Source organism: Parasteatoda tepidariorum, chromosome 6 (assembly GCF_982258835.1).
Source record: "Parasteatoda tepidariorum strain Cologne lab strain chromosome 6, Ptep-v5.0, whole genome shotgun sequence".
NCBI classification, from domain to species: domain Eukaryota; kingdom Metazoa; phylum Arthropoda; class Arachnida; order Araneae; family Theridiidae; genus Parasteatoda; species Parasteatoda tepidariorum.
In genome coordinates this window covers 6,084,291-6,105,741 of record NC_141760.1, presented here as the reverse complement: position 1 = coordinate 6,105,741, position 21,451 = coordinate 6,084,291, and the positions used below count along the sequence as shown (strand labels likewise).

Sequence of the window (21,451 nt, the reverse complement as noted above, 5' to 3'; positions counted from 1 at the left end):
TCATATAGTCTACTTAAATATAAAGTTAATTTACTCAAATAAACAAAAATATTGCTTTATCTAAGTATTCTTTTCACCGTTTATCTTAATTTTTTTATTCATTTCATTTTGTGTAGAATCAGTCTAGAGATGAAAGTTTGGGAGAAAGTGTGCCTACCTCTCAAAATCAAGAAATTAACATAATACCTCCAAGGTGTCATAGTACCACTGTACCTCCAAAGCAATCACCTCTAACGCTTGATATTCCTGAAAGCAATTTAGAGAGCAGTGCAAATCTGAACGACTGTGATGTGGAATTCAAGCACTCCGTGAAAGTCGAACCTCAAGATGCACCTTCTACAAACGAATCTGAGAACAAAGTGCTCGAAAGTGATCTTGTTCGGGTAAAAAAGGAAAGTGAAAATACGCTTATTACCTCACAAGATGTTGAAGCTCATAACAAGAATGATTGTGTTGCAATGGATACAGAAACCACAGTTGAAAATACTAAGACTGATGTGGAAGTTAAAAACAGCAATGTGTTAGAAGCAAATAAAGAAGAAAGCAAACCGTTGCCCGAATTCAATGTGAATCATGGACTTCATCTTTTGTTGGATACAATAGAGAAAGTCACATCATTCGAGGTATCTAGCCCTTTAAAAACAAATTCAAATCTAAAAACAGAAGATGCTTCAAATGTGAAAGATAAATGCAATCACCCGTGTAATTCTTTGAAAATCCGAGGACTCGAATTGCTGTCTACCATTGCTGTGGAGCGCTTGGTTTCGGAATTCGACGTGATAAAAATTGAGCCAAAAGATTCACCCGTGTGTTCAAATTATCCCCAAATAAAAGAAGAGCCAAAACAATGGCCAGAAGATGAACTTTCAAAGCAAGGGAATGAAGTGAGTGAAAAACCAGTTTCAACTGTGTTTGAAATGCACGATAAACTTTTGGAATTGCAAAAAAAATATAAGCAGAAACAGAAAGAACTTTTGCGATTGAAGCCCAAAAAGAGGTATTATATTCATTTTTTAAAATTTTCTTTTATAATACATTTTCTTGTTTTATACTATTCCTTATTTATGTTCAGGGTTGGCAAGTTTTTGACACATGACGGTTTTTACCGGTTTATACCATGGTTTTTACTGTCATGTCAAAAACCCATAGTTTTGGTAAAACTTTATTTTTATTTGAGTTTAACTGCTTATAATTTAAAATTAATTCATTTTTGGGCAATAAAATTAGAAAAAAAGTTGTTAAAAGATATTTAAGAACAGATTCTTGCATTTTCCCAACATGATTATATCAAAACATACTATTTAAAGTAAAATATTAGGATACTAAACAAAATTTGCAACATTTCCAAGCATCATTTTGTTTGGCATATTACATTACTGAAGAATGTCAAGTCATTCTTGACTTAGAGTTTGTTAGTAGTTACAAGTTTTGAAAGTTTTTTTTAGCTTATTTTCTAATATTTAAGAAATTCTTCTTTTTAGAACTTAAATTTATTAATAGTTCCAAGCTTTTTTGTTTGTCTGTTTATTTCTAACAATTAAGAAGTGCAAAATTTTGATTCCTTTGCAAATCAAGCTATAATGATAAAAGTAAGTATCACTATTTTCAATAAGTATATTACAATATTTCTATATGAATGTATATCCTTCAATAAGAATACATGTATACAGTTGCAAAATCAATAGCAATCATTTACAACATTAATTTATAAAGGCAATTATGTGAAAATAGTATATTGTCCGCTGTATGCCATAAATTAAAGAAATCAGTAGGTTTTAGACAGTTTTTACCGGTAAAAACACGGTTTTTATCACTGTCATGTCAAAAACCAGTTTTTGACGGCAAAAACCCAACAATGTTTAGGTTATTTATCTTTTTCATTTTAGAGAGAATTATGTTGTATTATAAAGTAAAAAAAAAAAAAAAAAAATTAGTACAAAATTCTTATTTTCCCACTTTTTTTTGTATATGAATATATGTGGGCATAATATCTGAGGATATAATCTATGCCTCATCTTTGTATATGAGGCATAATTAACAAACATTAGCTAACTTAAATATAAAACATAAACTTATTTTTGTATGAAAGTTAAGTTCATTTCTAGTAATTTTATAATTTTTTTTTTTTTGGAAAGAGCCTTTTTACGAATAAAGCTGGACTTGATCTACTATACATTACAATTAGTAAATGTAACAAGGATGCACTGCAGGTTTTCACGACTCCGTTTACTTTAGAATCTTGTTTACAACATTCTTTACACACTCCCTTCTCCATCCATATAATTCTTATTAATTTTAAGCTAATAATATTTGCTATTTTTTAAACTGAGAAAACTAATGAATTATTAAATTTAGATATTCAAAAAGAAGTGTTAATGTATATTTTTTCATAATTAATTTAAGCTTCTTAAAATGTCTAATATTTTTTTTTTGTGTCAAAATTATCTAATATTCTGATGCATTTTTAAATAAAATGTTTTGTAAATTTGTAATAAATTAACCATGTTCACGAGTTATATTAAAAATTTCTCTATTGAATGCCTGTTTTACATAAACCTAGTATGCTGGCCTTGTTTGGTTTGATTCTACTACAACATTTTTACTTTACATTTCGATAAATTAATCTAGTCGATCAACAAACACTCATTTATTGAAATTATAATGCCTACTTCTAAGTTAATTTGAATCTAGTTATATCTGTCATATGCTTTATTTTTGTAGGTTTGCAAATATGTATATGAAAGATTGTCCCAAATTGGAAAGGGAAAGTTTAGCTCAAAAATCAGATTCTAATTCTAATAGTCAAACAAATGATGCACATGACAGTTCTGCAAATGGACTTCTTGATAGTGATCAGTGCTTTCCTGAAACTGAGGATGGAAATAAATTAGTGTCAGAACACAAATATAAGGTAATTATTTTTATTACTGAACCTCAGAATGTTCAGGCAAGTAAGGTTGATTTAGCTTCCATTTTTCTTTTTATGAAACTTTAAAAGTCGTGGACTACACTATTGATTTTTTTTTCAATTTCTATGATATATACTTTTCAAGTTACACCAACTACTTTTCCTTGTTATATGTTCAAGGATATTTTACTTATAACTGTATCAAAAAACTGTTTTATATATTGTGTTTCTAATATCATTTTGTGTGTTATAAACTAGTGGGAATTAAATTTATTAAAATTCATTAAATTTTAGATTTTCATTAAAAAAAAAAAAAAAAACTAAGATTTCTTGATTTAAAAATTAAAAAAAATAGAAAAAAAGAGCATTCTTTGCTCAACTTGAAAAAAAAATCCTAAAAGGCAATAATGCAGCATGCAGGAGAGTATTTAGTGTTTCCACTTAAACCCACATAAAATGAAATGACTCAAATGAAAATTTGAAGAGATTACTGACTGTTCAGTCAAAAACCAAGAACTTTTTGTTTGGAAAAACTTTAGTATCTTTTTAAGATGACTAAAACGCTGTCTTTTAAGTTTTTTTTAACTCCTTTGACTTGGATGACACCTTTGATGTAATATCAAAAGTCACCCCTGTAAAATTAATATTATTGTATCTTAATAATTAGTAACCACATTATTTGGTGGATTTTAAAAATACAGTTTGTATTATAAACAATTTAGTGCTTGGATTAGTTCAAACAGCATTTTAAAGTACTCAGAATGCAAAGGGTTAAATAATAAAAAATTTTGATGATTATAAATTCATTTATTTGTTTTCGCATGATTTATGTGATATTATTAGTTTTAACTATATTTGTTGGTTTAGAATTAAATATTTCCGCTAGATATATTTTAAGAAATCATAAGCATAATGATTAATAAATTCATATTGACATATTTTCATTTATTTTTAAAACATTCATTTATAAAATTTTGCCGTGGTTTGGGAAAATATCTCCTGCTTTTTATTTTGGTAAGGTTGGCAAACTGGAGTGTAGCAGTTGCATGCAAATAAGTACATAGTGCATTCTGATTTGTATGCACTTCACATACTGTGTACTACTATTTATGATTAGTAAACTAGTTATTACTCATAGTACGAAGTATTACCTGTATTCATTATGTACTTACTAGTAATTTTAAATTCATTAGTGTAGTGCCCATGGTTTAATATAATTATGATCATACTGAAAACGCACGTTTAATAAAAATGATTGAATTTATAATCAGTCATTCAGAAAACATGTGAAATTTTAAAGTTAGATTTTTAAAATACATGCGTGCACTAAAAGTTGTAGGAACTAGCATTATATTTCCTTTTTTTATTAATATTACTTTAAAATTTTTTTTCCTAATATTTATTGCATCAGATTTAGAGATTTGTCTAACATAACTAAGTTCAGTAAAAGTTCTATACAATCTTATTCTACAAACCTAAATTTTTTACAAACCACAAAAACTTAAAAATCTCTGAAACTAAGCAAATTTGATAAATTTATCAGTTTTTAGTTCTAATTCTCTTGATAATAAACATTTTTTTCTGTAAATAATGAATATGCAAGTTCATATTTTTGTGTTTTAAAGTATATTGATCTTAATCATTAATATTGCAATGTTTAGCTTTTAGTTTAATAAAATTATCTATGTAACACAAAATTCTTTATAACCAAAGCCTTTCATTTCAAGTTTTATGTTATAAAGCTCTTCTACTGTATTGATGATTAAAGGAATATAAGTTAAGTTTTATTTATGTATCAAAGATATATTTTTTTTTACTGATTTAAAGAAAAATGATTTTTATTTCTTACAGAATTCTATTAAAGGTGATGTAGTAAAAAGGAGGCCAAAGCGTTGTCAAGCATCATTTAAAAAAGAATCATCCGTCGAAATACTTTCCGAAGATGAAGTTAGAGACATGTGTGCCAGAAGACGCTTCACACGAAGAAGTTCAGGCAGGAAATGTATGAAATTTTTGCGATCTAGCATTGAGAGGAAGAGATTGTCTGTATCGTCGTATTCTAAGAATATTACACGCCATCAGCAAAAAAGGTTATCCAGGTTGAAGAAAAAGAAGGAACATTCTGTTGACTCAAGTTCAGATGCAAGTTCAAAGGCATCTGTGAACAATAGCTCAGTCAATGATAGCAGTCTTCCAGAAAATATAAAAAAATCAAAAGCGTATTCTTTGCGTCATTCATCACAGAGTCGAATCAAGAAAGCAGAACCGATCTCTGATTGTTTAGGTGAGTTTAAAAATTTTATAATTGGATTTGTTTTAAGAAAAAAGAAAAATTAAAAAAAAATCATCTTTTGTAACAAAATTTGATCAGGACTCAAAATAAGAGGTGGCCCATCCGTCCAAAAGAACTAAAATTTGACCCTGGTCAGCGTAAAATAACTATTAGTGGTGCCCGGGAACTAGAATCTATGTTCTCTTTATTAACATTTGTTTAAAATCTAATGGAGACATGTAAATGGACCAGGGAAATTGTGTATGGGCTAGTGATATTTTTTAGTAATTGGTTCAAAGGACCAGTAACTAAAAGATTAAATTGGACTTTGAACTAAATTATGAGTTTTTTTAAAAATCTATTTCTTTTAGATCCTTCTTTTAGATATTTCTTTTAGATTAATCCTTCTTTAATTTGACTCTGGTCAGCGTAAAATAACTATTAGTGGTGCCCGGGGACTAGAATCTATGTTCTCTTTATTAACATTTGTTTAAAATCTAATGGAGACATTTAAATGGACCAGGGAAATTATGTATGGGCTAGTGATATTTTTTAGTAATTGGTTCAAAGGACCAGTAACTTAAAGATTAAATTGGACTTTGAACTAAATTATGAGTTTTTTTTTTTATCTATTTCTTTTAGCATCATTCTCCAAAGCTCTTCCAAGTAAAAGGAAATCTGACAATCCTAAAAGATATGTACCATCGAAACAAGGGAAAATGAGTGGTAAGATTATAATTTTATAAAAATAATATTTTTCGATTTAAACATTATTTTTCTTAGGTTTATAACTTTATTTATAACATTATTTTCTTGAATGCATGTTTGTATTCAGCACAGTGTGGCTATAAGGCCATTAAATTGTATAATAGCGTTTTAAGAATTTCTAACAATTAAAAGTAATTAAGTTTTATTATTTTATTTGTAATGAGGGTCTTTTTTAAAGAGAAGTTTTTAATTTCTGCTTATTGTGTGAGCAAAAAAAATTTTTTATTTGGAACTGCAAATTTTCTTGTTTAACAACACAGTTTTCTGCATATTATTAAGTAGGAGTATGATTGATGTATTGTGAGAAATCTTAACAAAACATTTTCTATAGGCACCAGTAAATAAATCAACATGATGCAGTTGAACTTGCAACATTAATAATTTTTTACCTCCACATTTAATGATGAGAAAAAATACAAGCAAAATATTACAAATTTATGAATAAAATATTAATTATAAAATTAATTAAATAGTATTGCAATTAAAAATTAATAAAATGCAAAATGTATTATTTTGCTTAAGATAATTAAAATATAAACTTGTTTAATAAACACTTCCATATTTTTATCTTTACAGAGACCATAATAGCAAAGCACTTGCGCAACCGTATTCTTTTCGATACATCTGGTTCAGTTTCAGATGAAGAAAATGCTAAGGTAATTTCATGTTTTTTTTATTGGTGTTTCTATATTTATTAACATGTTGAAGGAAAAACATTTTGATTTGTTTTATCATACTGATTTATTTGGTTTTATTAGGATGGTGTTCCGGATGATCTGTATGATGCGTTTGTAAAATGTCATTTGGTTGAAGAGAGGCAAAAAGGTCAATTCTTGGGAACTGATGAAAATTGTGAAACTTCTACTGAAAATCCCCTAGGTTATCCGGGTAATATATCTTTCCTTCTAAAAAAATTTAATGTGCAGCAATTTAGATGTCTTAATCACTAGATGTATTTTCATAAGAATTTTAAATTTTACATTTCTTTTTGATAATACATGTTTGTAATTTAAAACTAGACTAGCTTATTTTACAGAAAAATAGAAATACCTTTCTTATATTGAAATGGGAAATATTTACTTGTTAGTAGTTCGATTAGAATCATTCGGTTGGGTTGAAATACATGACTAGCACCTAATTAGTTAAAATTCTTCATTTTAGTTAATAATTTTGTCTAAGTCTTTTAATAGTTGAATAATTGAAAAGGTAAAAGTTGTTTTTCAAAAATAAATAAAAATAAGTTAAAATGCATTTAGTCTGAAGCAAAATGTGTTTAATGATTGATTATGACAGCCATTGACAGAATATAAATAAATATTTTTTTTCTTTTAAATGAATATCATGTTCATATCATCAAATATGTCTTATATCTGTTTTTTACTTTTAATGTTTCAGACCCAAGCAAGTTAACTATAGAAAATCTTGTAGAAAGTCATCGTTTGTTAGCTTTAGAAGAAGGATTATTTTATGCTGGTCACATTAAAGAATGTATTACTTCTAATAGGTAAATGAATTATTATTTTTAAAAATCTTAATATAAGCTCTAATTAAGTAAATTAAGCTCTAAATAAATAAGTTTAATTAAAGTAAAAAAGAAAAATAAATTGTATTTTTTTTAACCTTAATTAAACTTATTGTTTTAATTCTATTTTAAGAAATTCATTATGCACATACCCATCCAAGTTTTAATACCAATTATAAAACTAAAATGTTTTATGAATTAGTTTTGATCTAAAAAAAAATCAGATTTTTATGCTCTAAAATGCTATCTTGATAGTTTTAAGGCTTAATAGGTTTGCATGAAAGGGGCACAAACTGTACCTTCTAGCAGTTTTTATCTCATTTATTAGATCGATTAAGAATGCAGAACATGTGGCCTAAAGATCAATGGTTTTAATGATCTATATATACTGCTCCCTACAACTAGAAATCACATAACTACATAAACTTTGAAAAATAGCCAAAATATGACAAAATTCTAAAATTTGAGGGGTCAAGTGCTCTCACATTTTTAATTCTTTCTATTAAAAATCTTCTTTCAGTACAATGAGTTCAAAACAAATGGTTAAGAATTTATTTAAAAACTGAAGATGTATGTAGTTTATAAACAGTAAAAAATAATTAAATCTCTATTGCTGTTTCAAAAAGTCAATTTTTTTTAAATTGCCCTCTTCTGGAAAAGGGTTAGACATCCTTAAAATAGGTCATAACTTTATTTTTATTTGTAAAACCTTAACTCAACTTAGAATAATATTTTTTAGATATGGCATTGCTTTAGATGGACAGAGAGGAAACAAGCTTCATACTTTTACTAGAGAAGAGCTATTAACGCAAACAGTAAGTAATTTAATAAATAACATCAAACTCTTTCTGTACGATGTTTTGCTTGCCCCGGTATTCTAATAAAAGTATGTTTTCGTGCATAAAGTACCTATGTCAAAACTTTGCAAAAGGTTGCCCAAATTCTCTAAAGCATAAGAACAACCAAAGTTGAATTTTAAATAAGTAGAGTGAAAATTTCTTTCACCAACTTTTTGTTTATTTATTTTAAGTTACTTGGACTGTGATCATGTAAAATTATTGAAGCATGTTATAGAGCTGTTTGTGCAACTGGTTTCATATAAGGAATTTAGCTTTATTACTGAATGGTGGATAAATGAAAGAAATTTTTTAATAAATCATAGTTTTGGTAAATCTCTGTTATATCGAAATTATTTGCATAATTTTTTCCTTAATTTTTTTCTTCTTAAGATCTTAAGAAGGAATTTTGCACATCTAATTACTTATATTGCTTACTTTGTGACAGATTGTTGAATCCAAGCCTGTGACTTCTAATCTGCCTGAGGGAACCAGAGTTTGTGCATATTGGAGCCAACAGTACAGGTGTCTTTATCCTGGTGTTATTGGAAAAGGTGAGAATCTAATTAAATATTCCTTAACCAATTGCTCATTGCATCTGATTGACAAGATCTATTAATGGAGTGCTTGTTCTATTTTGTTACCTTTGTGTCAACTTTAATTTATTAACTTTTTTTAAGGAAACTTAATTGTGCTAAATAAATTAGTATAGAATATTGTAACTGAATAAATATTTTACCAGTTTTGGGTTAAAAATTTTTTTATGCCCTTAAAATGTTGGCCTCAAGCCAATATGATAACCATGCTTGTAATTTTTAATTTACGAAGTTTATTTCGTTAATCATATTTAATTTTTTTTCTGTATCATTGTTACATTTAGTTCTTTTACATTATTTTACTCAGAATTACTAAATGGAATTCGATAAGTTACTGGGCCTCGAAAAACGGATTTTCTGTTTTGTTTATTCTTTTACTTTTTTAATGTAATAAATAATTGTAAATGTGTTAGTTTTTCCTAATCTGTTCAAATTATGAATCAACTTTATTTTCAATAAAAACTTAATATCACTGAGCAAAGTATTAGATTGAAAAAGTTTTTACCGGCACTCTTCCCTAACTTCTCTATAAAGTTTAAAAAGAGAAAGAAACTGTAATATCTTTTATGAATTAGCTAATGTTTTCTTACCCGTATATTATGATGTTTTCTAAAATATGGAGCAAGAGTTCAGTCTCCTCGTTGGATATTTTGTGAATGAATAGCTCCTTTTTCTTTAACATACAGTTTTATATTCAGATGAGTCACTAAATGATTCTAGATGTTTTAGTATGTGATCAACCACCCAACAATGTTGGGAAACACTGAATTAGTTTAAATTTCTCTTTAATAAATTGAAGAAAAAATTTTTTTGAAGTGCGGTTATTTAAATCTAAGTTATTGAATCATTATTTATGTTTAAATATGCAAACTTAATTGTTGTGTATTCATCTCATATAAAACTTACTTTTGAATGATTAAGTCAATTATATTTTTTTCATAAGGAGGCATCATATTTTAAGATAGAAATAAGACTTTTAATAAAACTTGTCTCAGTTAGGTGCATTTCTTTTGCATTAATTTAATCTGGGAAATAAACTTTTTCCATTCACCCAGTAATTTAAGATTTTCTCCTGTTTGTAAAAAATGTTTTCTTAAGTTTAAAAAAGTGTTTGCATAAGATGCTTTTTCCTCTTGTACTTGTCTGATTTTTTTCCCCCTTTAATTTTGTAGCGCCATGTCCCAGTGCAGACTGGTCAGAACCCAGAGTTTTCGTTCAATTTGACGACGGTGATTCCGGCCAAATACCTATTAAAAATGTCAGGCTCATACCTCCTGATATTATTCCAAGTGAGTTTGATTTATTTCTAAATTCACCTCAATATAAGATTTGTCGATGTTTAAAAAATCTAAACTTTATATAATTAACACAGGTGGAACTGATTCAAGGCTAGAAAATGCAGGTTTTCAATCAGAGTCAAAATGCAAGGAAAATTGTTCTGGGAAAGCACCTCGAAGGTTGCGGTCTTCCACGCCTAAAAAGAAACACAAAAGTATTTCATAATTTAGTTATTCCTTTGTTTGATTTTTAAGCGTGGCAGAGTCGATGCATTTTCTTATGTGGAAACAAAGGGGAAAATAATAAACATGTTTTTATTTGGTTTGATGAGACTTATAATTATTTACAAATTACAGTACAATTATGTTACAGTATGTTTCAAAACATGTAAAATACTGTCTTTGCTGAAGCAGAATGAGATATATGTAGCTGACATAATTAGGAAATTGTTGTAGGATGGCCTCTCTCTCAGCCCTAAATATGTCAATATTGATTTTTTCCTAATATATAATTTAAATCTGATATAATTTATCTAAAATAAATTATTTTAATTTCATATAAAATTACCACAAGAGATTAATATAACTTGGTTTTTCTGTCCCATTTTTTTGTTTTAAAAAATGCAAAAATCAGTATGGCAATGATATTGTATTCCCCCCCCCCCCCGCCCACCTAAAAGTGCATATAATAAAATATTGAAATTAATATATAAGGTGCAAAAATACATACTACATGCTTTGAAGTAGCCTTCACTTCATATGCTGTATTGTACTTCTTTATTTGGATGTAAAAGCTGTTTCTGAATTACAGCCGAACCTCGATAATTCGATGATATTCCCAAATTTTTCATTTTCCCGTATGTATCGTCTTTTCTTAATGAACCCGTCACAAATGTCATTCTTTTAATGTTAATATTACTGGTTTATTTTTGAAGCTTGTATTCACCCACATTTGAAAAAGAAATGAAGTTATTTTGTTTTGAAATGAAAAGGATTTAAGTTGCAGAAATAGATGAAGTGCAAATGATAAAAGAATAGAAACAGAATCGTAACCAGTGGTACCTTTATAGTAGGCATCGAAGCCTTTGAATCAAATAAAAACTTTCTGTATTCACAGAAAAGGAATTTCCATCTGTAACATAGATTGAAAATTTATTATTTGTACTGAAAAGAAAAGATCATGTTCAAATTGAAATTTCTAAAAATATTAAAGAAATTTGTTTATTCATCCATCACATCGTAAATATTTTACAGTAGGCACCTAATCTTTTCAATAAAATTCTTTTTTATTTAATGTAAATGTGTAAATTAATTTTTTTAATATTTTTATGTACGTTAATTTATTACATTGAATACTTTTTCGAATGTTAATTTGATATTTTATGTTGACCCGCATTTATCGTTTGCAATGGGATACCTGCGAGAGACGTAGTGTGGATATCTCGATCCTGATGGGTTGTCGAAGCAGTTACGTTAGCAGCTGCTCTTTCTGTTCTATTTCGAGTAAGCCAAGCCCGTCAAGCATCAATTCACTTAAAGGACACATTCTAAATTCTTTCTCAGAGATTTTACTTCTTTCAGTCTATATTTACACAGACAATTAACACAAAGACAGGCAAGAAGCCATGTGGAATATAAACAAAGAAATTATGCATCAAAGTTGCCAGGCACACAAAAAAAAAATATACCATGGTTACAAAAAAATACATCAGCAAATAATAGATCGAAATTTAGTAAAAAAAGTAAATGAAAAGTAAAAGTAAAAGAATGATGGTATGATCGTGTCTTTAAATGATCTTATTTAATTTTGCAGGGGTTCCAAATGAAAACGAATCCAAAGACTCCAGTTGTACGAGTGTCAATGATTCCTCTTGTGATGATAGTTGTTTCATGGATTACTCTTTATCACCTAGTCAAAATACAGAAGTCACAAACACCACCGAAAACCACCAACCTTCTTCCTCCTTAAATTATTCTAAATCAGAGAAAAAGCAGAGAAAGCATTCAAAGCGAAAAATAGCTTCTCGAACAAAATCCAACAGAGATGTAGAAGAAGGGAAAGAGAGAGGTGAGACAAAAACAAAACGTCATAAGAAATACAAGGAGAAGCATCGCAGGCATCATCATCACCACCATCGTCATCATCACCATCACCACCACCATCATCATTCAAAGAAACGAAAGCATCGTAGAAAGACTGGAAAAAGCCCATCGTCTCAGGACTTAGATTATGAGAACTGCATTCCATGCAAGAAAACCAACCTCAAATCACACAAGACGTTTGATGTAGTCAGCACAGACCTCACGCAACATTCCAGTAATATGCAACTACCTCAAGCCGAAAAAGACTGAGAAATCAGAATATATATAAATATACATACTATATATATATATTTTAAATAATTTTGGACTTTTTTTGTTAGAGAGTTTGAGTAAATGTTTTACGCAATTCATCAAAATATTAGAGGTGCACCAAATACTCGGTTTTTGACCATTGTTTGCTGACTATATTAAAATTTCACTAAGTAGTTTCACTTTCCTAATTATAATAAACTCTTAAAAATTATTACTAATTTATTGAAAATGTTTAATTAAAAATATAAGATTAAGAGTTAACAGCGAGCAATTCTGCATAACCTTTTCCATACATTGTTTTGCCTGCAAAAGGTTAATCTATAAATTAAAAAGAAAAAAAACCTAAAAATAATAATTGTATTTAACCTAACCTTTTTTAATTTTAAATCTAATTTGAAACAAAGAAATCTTATTATTTTATAATCTAATTTAAAGAAAATCTAATTTTTAAAAAAAACTATTCAAAAAATTTGTATTAGTATCTAAGCAAATTATCTTAAATATGTGACTTAATAATTGAGAGAAAAATTATTGGTAATTAAGCTAATTACCTTCACATCACTTGATAATTGAGAAAGAAACTACTTTTAACTAACGTACACATAAACAAAGTTTACTTGTGTATTTTGGTCTAAATATTTGGTATGCAGTTGCATTCATTGTCAAACATTCTTAGTTTAAGAACAATTTATTGTTATTTGGTGCATCTTTAGAAATTATAACTCCTCAGACAAAATTTAAATTCAGGAAATTTCTGAATTTAAATTTTTTTTGAATTATCTAATTTCTGTATACAAGGCTGTTTACATTCGATATTTGAATTGTTGAACTTCTATATTCACATTTCCCAAAAGCAGATTCTTAAATAGTTATGCCAGTTTACTGGAAAGTTTCTAATATTTAATCAGTCTTTATGCAACAATTGTTTTTTTTTTATTGTGTTAATTCTAAAATTTAATCAAATCTAGAAGAGTTGATTGGAATAAATTTGGCCAATAAAAATCAGTCTTTTATTTAAGCATTTTATTTTTGAAAAAGTTATATTGTGATGATTTTTTTTTGTGTGAATAATTTAAGTAATTAAGTGTCAGTAATTTTCAAAAATCTTTAATTTTTTTCGCTTTGCATGAAGAAAAAGGCATTGTTATCTTATGATTCTCTTTGTGAGTTACTGTGCATATAAAAGTGTCAATTTTTAAAGAAACGGGATTAAAACATTTTATAGTAGATGCCCAGACGATAAAATTTAAAATTTTCACTTAAGGGAATTTTTTTTTCATGAAGCAGTTAAAGCTTTCATTCCTGGAATTTTATTTTTTAAAGTCAATTTGAATGTTAACTTTTTTCTTATAAGACAACTTAGAATGTCTATTTTTTTAAGTTTCTAATTTAAATTCTTTTTTTATAATTTTAACTTTCTCAAGTATTAAACTTAGTGCATTAAAGATTATTTTTTTTAATCAGCAGATTTCATACAACAATAGTTATTAAATTGCAAAAAAAATGGGGGAGGAAATCAATTCATTATCAATTTAATCTTAAGCTTGATGTTTTTGGAAATTGTGAACATAGAAGTTTCATGTGTGTAAACAACACTAGAATTAAACATCAGCTTGCCGTTTTCATTTAACAATTTATTGCTGCTAATTATTTTGGAGTGTTGAGTAACAAAATAAATGTTTACTGCATTAAATAAAAATGTTGCACCATTATCACATTAAATTATTGTTTAAATGAATATTTTGTGTTTTCTGTTTAAGAAAATTTAAGATTGTGCTTAAAAACATTAAATATTTTTATTCCTAATTTTTTGCTGATAGAATAATTTTTAAGTTTTGCGTTTAAAAAATGTCATATTTCTTAATATCTTAACTTTTTTTATTGTTAAAATAATAATAATAAAAAATCTATTATTGTGTCCTGAAGATTTGGAACCAATAAAATTTTCATTTAATGTTTTTAAATCATTGTTTATAGCAGTTTTATGAAATTTATTATAGTCTGTTATAAGAACTTGTTTAATCTTCTCTATACCTATTATAAAAGTTAATTATTTTTTATGGCTTTTGTATTATTTCTAGATTTTTTATCTAGTGTGCAATAATGGCTTATACTTTATTAATTCCATTTGTTAATGTTATATGAATATTTTATTTATTAAGAAATTTGTCTTTTCAAAGCTATTTTTTGATGTTTGTTTTATACAACTGAACAGGCAAATAATTTAAATTGTTTCTTCATTACTTTTAACGCTCCATTTAATTGTAACAATTGTTATGCCATAACATGTTTCAAATTGTTTAGTTTAATTGAATATAACATTTTATGAATGTTTTTTTTTTCCTAATAAATGTATGAAAACTAATGTTGCAAAACTGGAGTTATAAAGCTCTTTTTGGAATAGGGTCTACTAATTTATTTTAGAATTTGCAATTCTAATTTCATCGCACAAATTGCTCAAAAAAATGTGCAGTTAATTTAAAAAATTTAGAACCAATAGCTTGAAGTACAAATAACATTTCATGATGAACGTTAAAATTTCTATAAGAAAGTATTCTGAGATGTTTGTAAATTAGTATAATTTCTTGCTTGGAACTTGTATGATTGTGTAGAATATTGTAAATAATAATAATGCTGATGTGGGGGAATAAGTTAAAAAGTATGGCACTTTGAAATTTAATTTTTTGTTATTCTAAACTCTTTTAAAAATTGTATATAATGTACAGTATAAGTGAAACCTCTTAATGATTTTATTTTTTACAAAAGATTTAAAAGAATATATATGTATGATTCAGTTCTGTACATTTTGTGTATTATAACAATAAACCTCAAAGTATGCGATTTTTCTAAACTTGTCTCCTTTATTTGTGTTTATAGTCAATTCTAAGATTCCTTAAAACAATGATTCGTTGATTGGCTGCTCGAAAGCTAGCATTTTTGGGGTCTGTTCTTAAATAATATCCTATGTTTTTTTTCCTCAATATTTTTGACCACTTTCTCCTTCACTTTGTTAAATTCCAGGTATCCCAACCCTTCTTTTTCACATGATATGCTTAATTAGATGAATATATAATACTTACAGTTTAGAAACAGCACTACGTTATTAGATTTTATTTTTAAACTATGCAACTTTTACGAGCAACATGTTTTGATGAAATAAGATTAAGTTCACAAAAAGTAATATCTGTCAAATAAACAGAGTTTCATTAGGTGACTATTTAGCAAATATTTTATAATACACAAGTATATAAATAGAGGCAATATTTTACATGAGAACTGGTAAAATTTAAAAATGCACAATGTGAAATAGTTCAATAGATTCTTTAGCCCTATACATTTTGCAAATGCTTTTTATGATTAAGACTATTAAGAAGCCAAATAAATTCATAACATAGTAAGCTTAGTTTTTAAAATATTTTTTTTAAATATAAAATAGTATTGCTTTACATATCTAGTTAGATTTGAAGAAGAAAAAAAAACTGTTAGCATTTTGAACAAACAAATTGTGTTGTTCAGAAAGGAATTTCGTTTTCTTCCAACCGAGGACTTAATTGTATTTTTTCATAACCGACTTCACTAATAAATGCAAACCGGCGAATAACAACTCGTAAAATCGCTGATAGATTAAAATAATCGAAATTTAAGGATGCTGATTCTCTAATGGGAGCAATTTGTACAACACCAACATGAGTTCGCAAATATACAAGTGAAGTAGTTAAGTGAAAAAGGAATCGTGAAAAATTAGATAATTTTTTTTAAGGTTAAGCAAAAATTTCCTTAATTTTTTTATAAAAAGAAAGGAGAGAAAATAGTCCAAGCATGGAAAACTATTAAGTAGTAGCAAAAAACGAGAATTATCTTGTGAAAAACAGTAGAGTATGAGATAGTGATGAGGGGGGAGTAGAGAGGTAAGACCTTTTTATAACATACATTTCTCCCCCATCAAATGCGTTTATGCTATCAAATCAAGGGAAAGTGTCTCAAACACTGGAAGTATAAAAAAAAAAAAAAAAATTACTATTATAAATTAATATCGTAGTTGACGCGCTACGAAGACTTTGTGGTTCATTTTTTTATTTACTTTGTTACATTTTACATTATTTTTGAATTCAATATTTTATTCAAATTCAATCAATTATTTTTTTATCAACTTCCATTTTACATTATTTTTGAATTTGAATTCAATATTTTATTCAAATTCAATCAATTATTTTTTATCAACTTCAATTATTTTTTAGATAAATATTTATTCTTCCTTTAACTTCAACAAAAATTTTGAAAAATCACAAACATTTATTGAAATGTTTAATGAAGGACACTTTTTTTAAAAAAGAAATATAAGGACAACTTTGCACCCTGTACATCAGAACGGATAATTAAATAAAATATTTATTCACTCTAAGAAAATCGTTTTTCATTTTCATAAAAAAGCAATTGCCTTACAAACAACTTAATATATTCTCAGATTATTAATCCTAAGAAAAGGTAACAATGCTGCAGTGGAGTTTTTTATGAGAAATAATAGCTATAGATGTTAGGTATATTTAGTTTAAAGCCTCAGTGACTACTTAAAAGGATGCTATACCACGAGAGAAAATCATTCTGGCAAATTCTCCTTTTACATAAGTGAGATACATCTTAAGTATATGATGAAGTTTCAAATGCTGAAAAAAATATTTACAAGTTTCGAACAAATTATGGCATGATTACACAGTGGAGAAGTAATCAAGTACTTGAAACTTCTCATTGTTTACCTAGAGTAACTTTTTCTATACTTTAAATTACCAATGCAGGACAGGAGGCCATGAAGGATACCTCCTGCGGTATAGAATCCAGCTGACCAAGTGATTAGCGTGCCTGGCGGCGAAGCCAATGGCTGCGGGTTTGAATCCTGCTCAGGGCATGAATGTTTCTCTCTGTGTGCTGTCCTCTGTTGTGAGAACCCTATAAACTGGCATCGGCGTGGGCAATGTCCTACGCAACGCAAAATGAGCAACACTTACAGCACCTTCCATAGCAAAGAACAATGAGGTCAGTGCCTGCGGAAAAAAAGGGTATAGCAGCCTCTTATTTCACCATAAATTTCAAGATTGCCTAACATTCCATATTTTGGCAACAATTTGCAAAAATCCTTGACCCCATGGGAATATTGTTATTTATTAAACATAATAGGGTTTAAAAAAATATCTTTCAAAGACAAAATTTGTTTCATACTTTCTGAGACAAATAAATTAAAAAGACACAAAACAAACATTAAGTATCAAAAAACATTTCTTTTTATTTCTAACAAAGTAAAAACATGAAAATTTTCAAAGTTTCCACAAGCTGAGTTGGTATCCTTATGCAAATTAATGAATTTCAATAAAATACTTTTAATGATTATTCAATACACATAACAATGACACACTACAAAAGCTTTGTTCGAATTAAAAGCATGAAAAAAAAAATGAACTACACTCTACCAGCAGTTTCTTGCCAAGACATATCAGTTTAGTTACATATTGGGAGGGGAAAAAGTCTAAATACATAACAATAATTAAAATCTTAATATACATATTTATTCATTCATGGATGAAGTTCATTTACTACAACATTGACTTCATAATTTACAAAAACATGAGAATTTGACTCCCAGTAGAAATTTTGTCAGCAATAAACCTTAACATGTAAAGGTACATATATTACAACATGTGTATAAAAATTTTTTTTTTGGAACAGATCAATGATGGTTTACAAATGACAATCTTTAAATTGCAACTATTATAAAATTAATACTTTACACCATTAATGGACTAAAATATGCACAATAAAGTAATATAAATATGGAAGTAAGAGTTGAAGCACCATCATTCATCTAAGAGTAAAAAAAAAAGAAAATCTAACTATATATTTTGTAGATGGCTATTTAAAGCAGGATGGTCCAACCCATTGTGGCTTTTAAGGGGCCAGTTTTTTTAATATACTTCAAATATATTATATTATTTTACTTTTATCGTACAGCGCTATAACAGACGTTAGAAAAAAAGTTTATAACATTTTAAGTGGTAAATTTATTTTAACAATAAAATATTTTTTAAGATATTGAGTCATAATAACTTCTGCAATGAAGATATGTCAAAAGAAATGTAACAGAATATAGAAAGGACTGATAACGGTAAAATTTAGTATATATGTTATATGGACCATGGGATAGAAAAAAGATAAGTGCAAAAAAAAGTTAACATTTTGACTGTTAGACGGTGCTTTTAACAAGAAAGGACACATTAATGCCATTGGAACATTTTATTATGCCAATGGTCACTGATATAAAATCGTTCTGCACCATTCCACAAAAGAAAAAACTGAATAAGATGATAACTAAATTCTAAGAGACGAGGTGAGAATGCGTGCTGCGAAAGAGGACGGAAGCAATTTTTTATTGAAACCAAGCGAAACATAAGACTGCTTCAAAAGATCGAGAAATCCTTCCAGCCAATGATGAGCAAGCTGTAATGCATTTTGAACCTGCGTTTAGCGAAAGTAAAATGCACATTGAGCACAAGCTATTCATTAATAACTTTTTCTTCTTTCACCCGGTGGTCAAAATTTTGAAAACTTCTTAACTTCAGATTTCTTTTTCCTAAAGTTCAAATAATAAATAAAACCAGACTTCATTAACCTCTTTAAAATAGATTGAAATCTACATCGCTCTAAACAAGGTACTTTATAATTTGCATCAATACTTCATTTACTACATCAAATCTAACCAAATGGTTGGACATCCTGATCCTAATATTGAAAATAATCACAGAAAAAGTTGTTTTGTGAGCAACATTCAACTCTTCAAAGTAATAAAATTTTTTCAAAAGTAATTTAGAGAAAAATGAACACTGTACAAATATTATTATAAAAACTTCTATTCTGTGGATTATAATTGTTTTGACAAGCAACACCAAACATGAAATTATTACACATACCTAGCTAAAAAATTAAACTATTATTATGATGTGTTGAAATTCTCTAATGTAATTAATCTAATACATATTATGGCAGTGTTAGTAAAGATAAGGATTATGTTGTGTTATGAATATCCCACATAAATTTCATTTCAAAGCTATAAAAGATTAATAAATGGATATAATACTTAATTTGTTTAAACTTTAATTTTAAGAAAATTCTTTTTGGGAAAATAAAATCAATCTTTCCAAGGAATCTTTTCCAATAAGAAGGAAAAAAAAAATTTTTTTTTTGGCATAAGGTCCAACAGATTTTTGTTTGTAAATTTATACACATTAAGAATCTTCTAAAAAAGTATTGCCACATTATGAAAACATTTATTATGATATACAATTTAAACATGTAAAACATAAAATTTTGATATTTCAAATATCTGTTACAAGATACTGGAAAAAAAAAAACAGACTTTAAATTTTTTTAATTTACCTATTTATTTATATTAAAATACAGCATACTCTCGATATCTCAAAGTTTAAGGAACACTAAGAAAATTTCGAGATAGTGATATTTTAAAATAAAAAGATCAGAACTTATTATATTCTAAAAAGTAGAAATTTATATTCGAAAATATTACTTTAAAAAATAAAGTCATGATGCATGAGAATAACTACTCATAAATATGTTTGCAATGATAGTTGACTATAAGCCTAAATACAACAATGATCATTTTATTTTTAAAAGTACAACAATAATAATTATGTATTCAATAGAAAAGAAATGGTTTACAATAAATCTACATTGTGTTTTTTCCAAAAAAATTAATTTCCTAAATTGAAAAAAATTTCGATAGAACAAGATTTTGAGAAGAAACTCTTCGACATAGGCATTGAAATTAACTTTAGGAGGATATATAATGCCAAGGAGAAAAATATTTTTTTAAGGTTACAAGGTTTCTGAGATATCAAGAATATACTGTATTAGAAACTTTAGTGGCTATTTAGTAACTTTTGCACAAATAAATGCATCTAAAACATTATAACTTTTGATAATAATTAATCAATAAAACAACATATTTATTTAAAAAAATATAGAACTTCTGTGACAACGTTTAAAAAATAACTTCTTTTAAATTCAGGTGAGCGTGAAAAATTTTAAATTTATAGGGGTTTAAACACTAAAATTTCAGAAATTCCAGTAGTATTTAGAGCAGGCATTCAATATGGGAGAAAATAAACAAACCCCACTTTCTTCGGTACCCAAGGAAAAACTCCCTAGAAATTACACAATGCTTTTTGCAAATGAACAAAAACTTTATTTGAAATAAATGATTTAATTTCAAATAACGATGTATGAAATAATGTAACAGTGCATAATTTTTGCCTTAGAAACAATGATAAATCAATGATCATACATGTTGGTCCCACATGAAAAAACTATTTTGCCTTTTTCATTAAACAACTAAACATAAGTTTAACTAATTAATATGATTTTGCAGCAATAAAACATTTGAAATAAAGTGATGTTTAATTTTGCCGCGATTCTAAGTAATTATTTCACCAGACCAGTTAGCATGATGTAAAGAGATTAAAAACTGTCATTTAAAAATTTTACTGGCAAAATAAATGAATAGGAAAATTATTTGACAAATAATTAGTAAAACTTACCAATGCATAATTTTAATTTTTTATTAAAGGTAAATATAATTAAAAAATATCATACATAAAAAGGGGAAAATAGTCTGATTTTTTTAAATCATGATATTTCACACAGTATTTATATTACAAATTAATAATATTTTTTTAAAAAAGATGAGTTTGAATTTTTGTTAAGAAATTATTATATACCATGATATAGGCAAAAAAAATTACAAGAATAATAATGTTTGATAAATGAATACTATTCATTATAACTACACTATTCAGGTAAGAGGAAAAAAAAATGTCCAAAAAAATGTTATAAGTAAAATACAAGTTAATAAAAA

The 21,451-nt window shown here is 27.2% G+C and overlaps 1 protein-coding gene across 4 annotated transcripts in view; it reads left to right on the top strand.

Annotated features, from left to right (window-relative positions):
• LOC107452888 (uncharacterized) overlaps positions 1-15,385 on the top strand; it is a 77,552-nt gene extending 62,167 nt beyond the window's left edge. For all 4 annotated transcript variants that reach the window (XM_071179037.2, XM_043044687.3, XM_043044688.3 and 1 more), the window contains 12 exons: positions 117-997; positions 2,722-2,911; positions 4,760-5,192; positions 5,823-5,906; positions 6,525-6,604; positions 6,707-6,836; positions 7,344-7,452; positions 8,210-8,285; positions 8,755-8,860; positions 10,075-10,191; positions 10,275-10,394; positions 11,993-15,385. In XM_071179037.2, coding sequence (XP_071035138.2) covers positions 117-997; positions 2,722-2,911; positions 4,760-5,192; positions 5,823-5,906; positions 6,525-6,604; positions 6,707-6,836; positions 7,344-7,452; positions 8,210-8,285; positions 8,755-8,860; positions 10,075-10,191; positions 10,275-10,394; positions 11,993-12,531 — 2,865 coding nt within the window. In that variant the 3' untranslated portion in view covers positions 12,532-15,385. The remainder of the gene's footprint in view (positions 1-116; positions 998-2,721; positions 2,912-4,759; positions 5,193-5,822; positions 5,907-6,524; positions 6,605-6,706; positions 6,837-7,343; positions 7,453-8,209; positions 8,286-8,754; positions 8,861-10,074; positions 10,192-10,274; positions 10,395-11,992) is intronic.
• Positions 15,386-21,451: the final 6,066 nt, after the last annotated feature.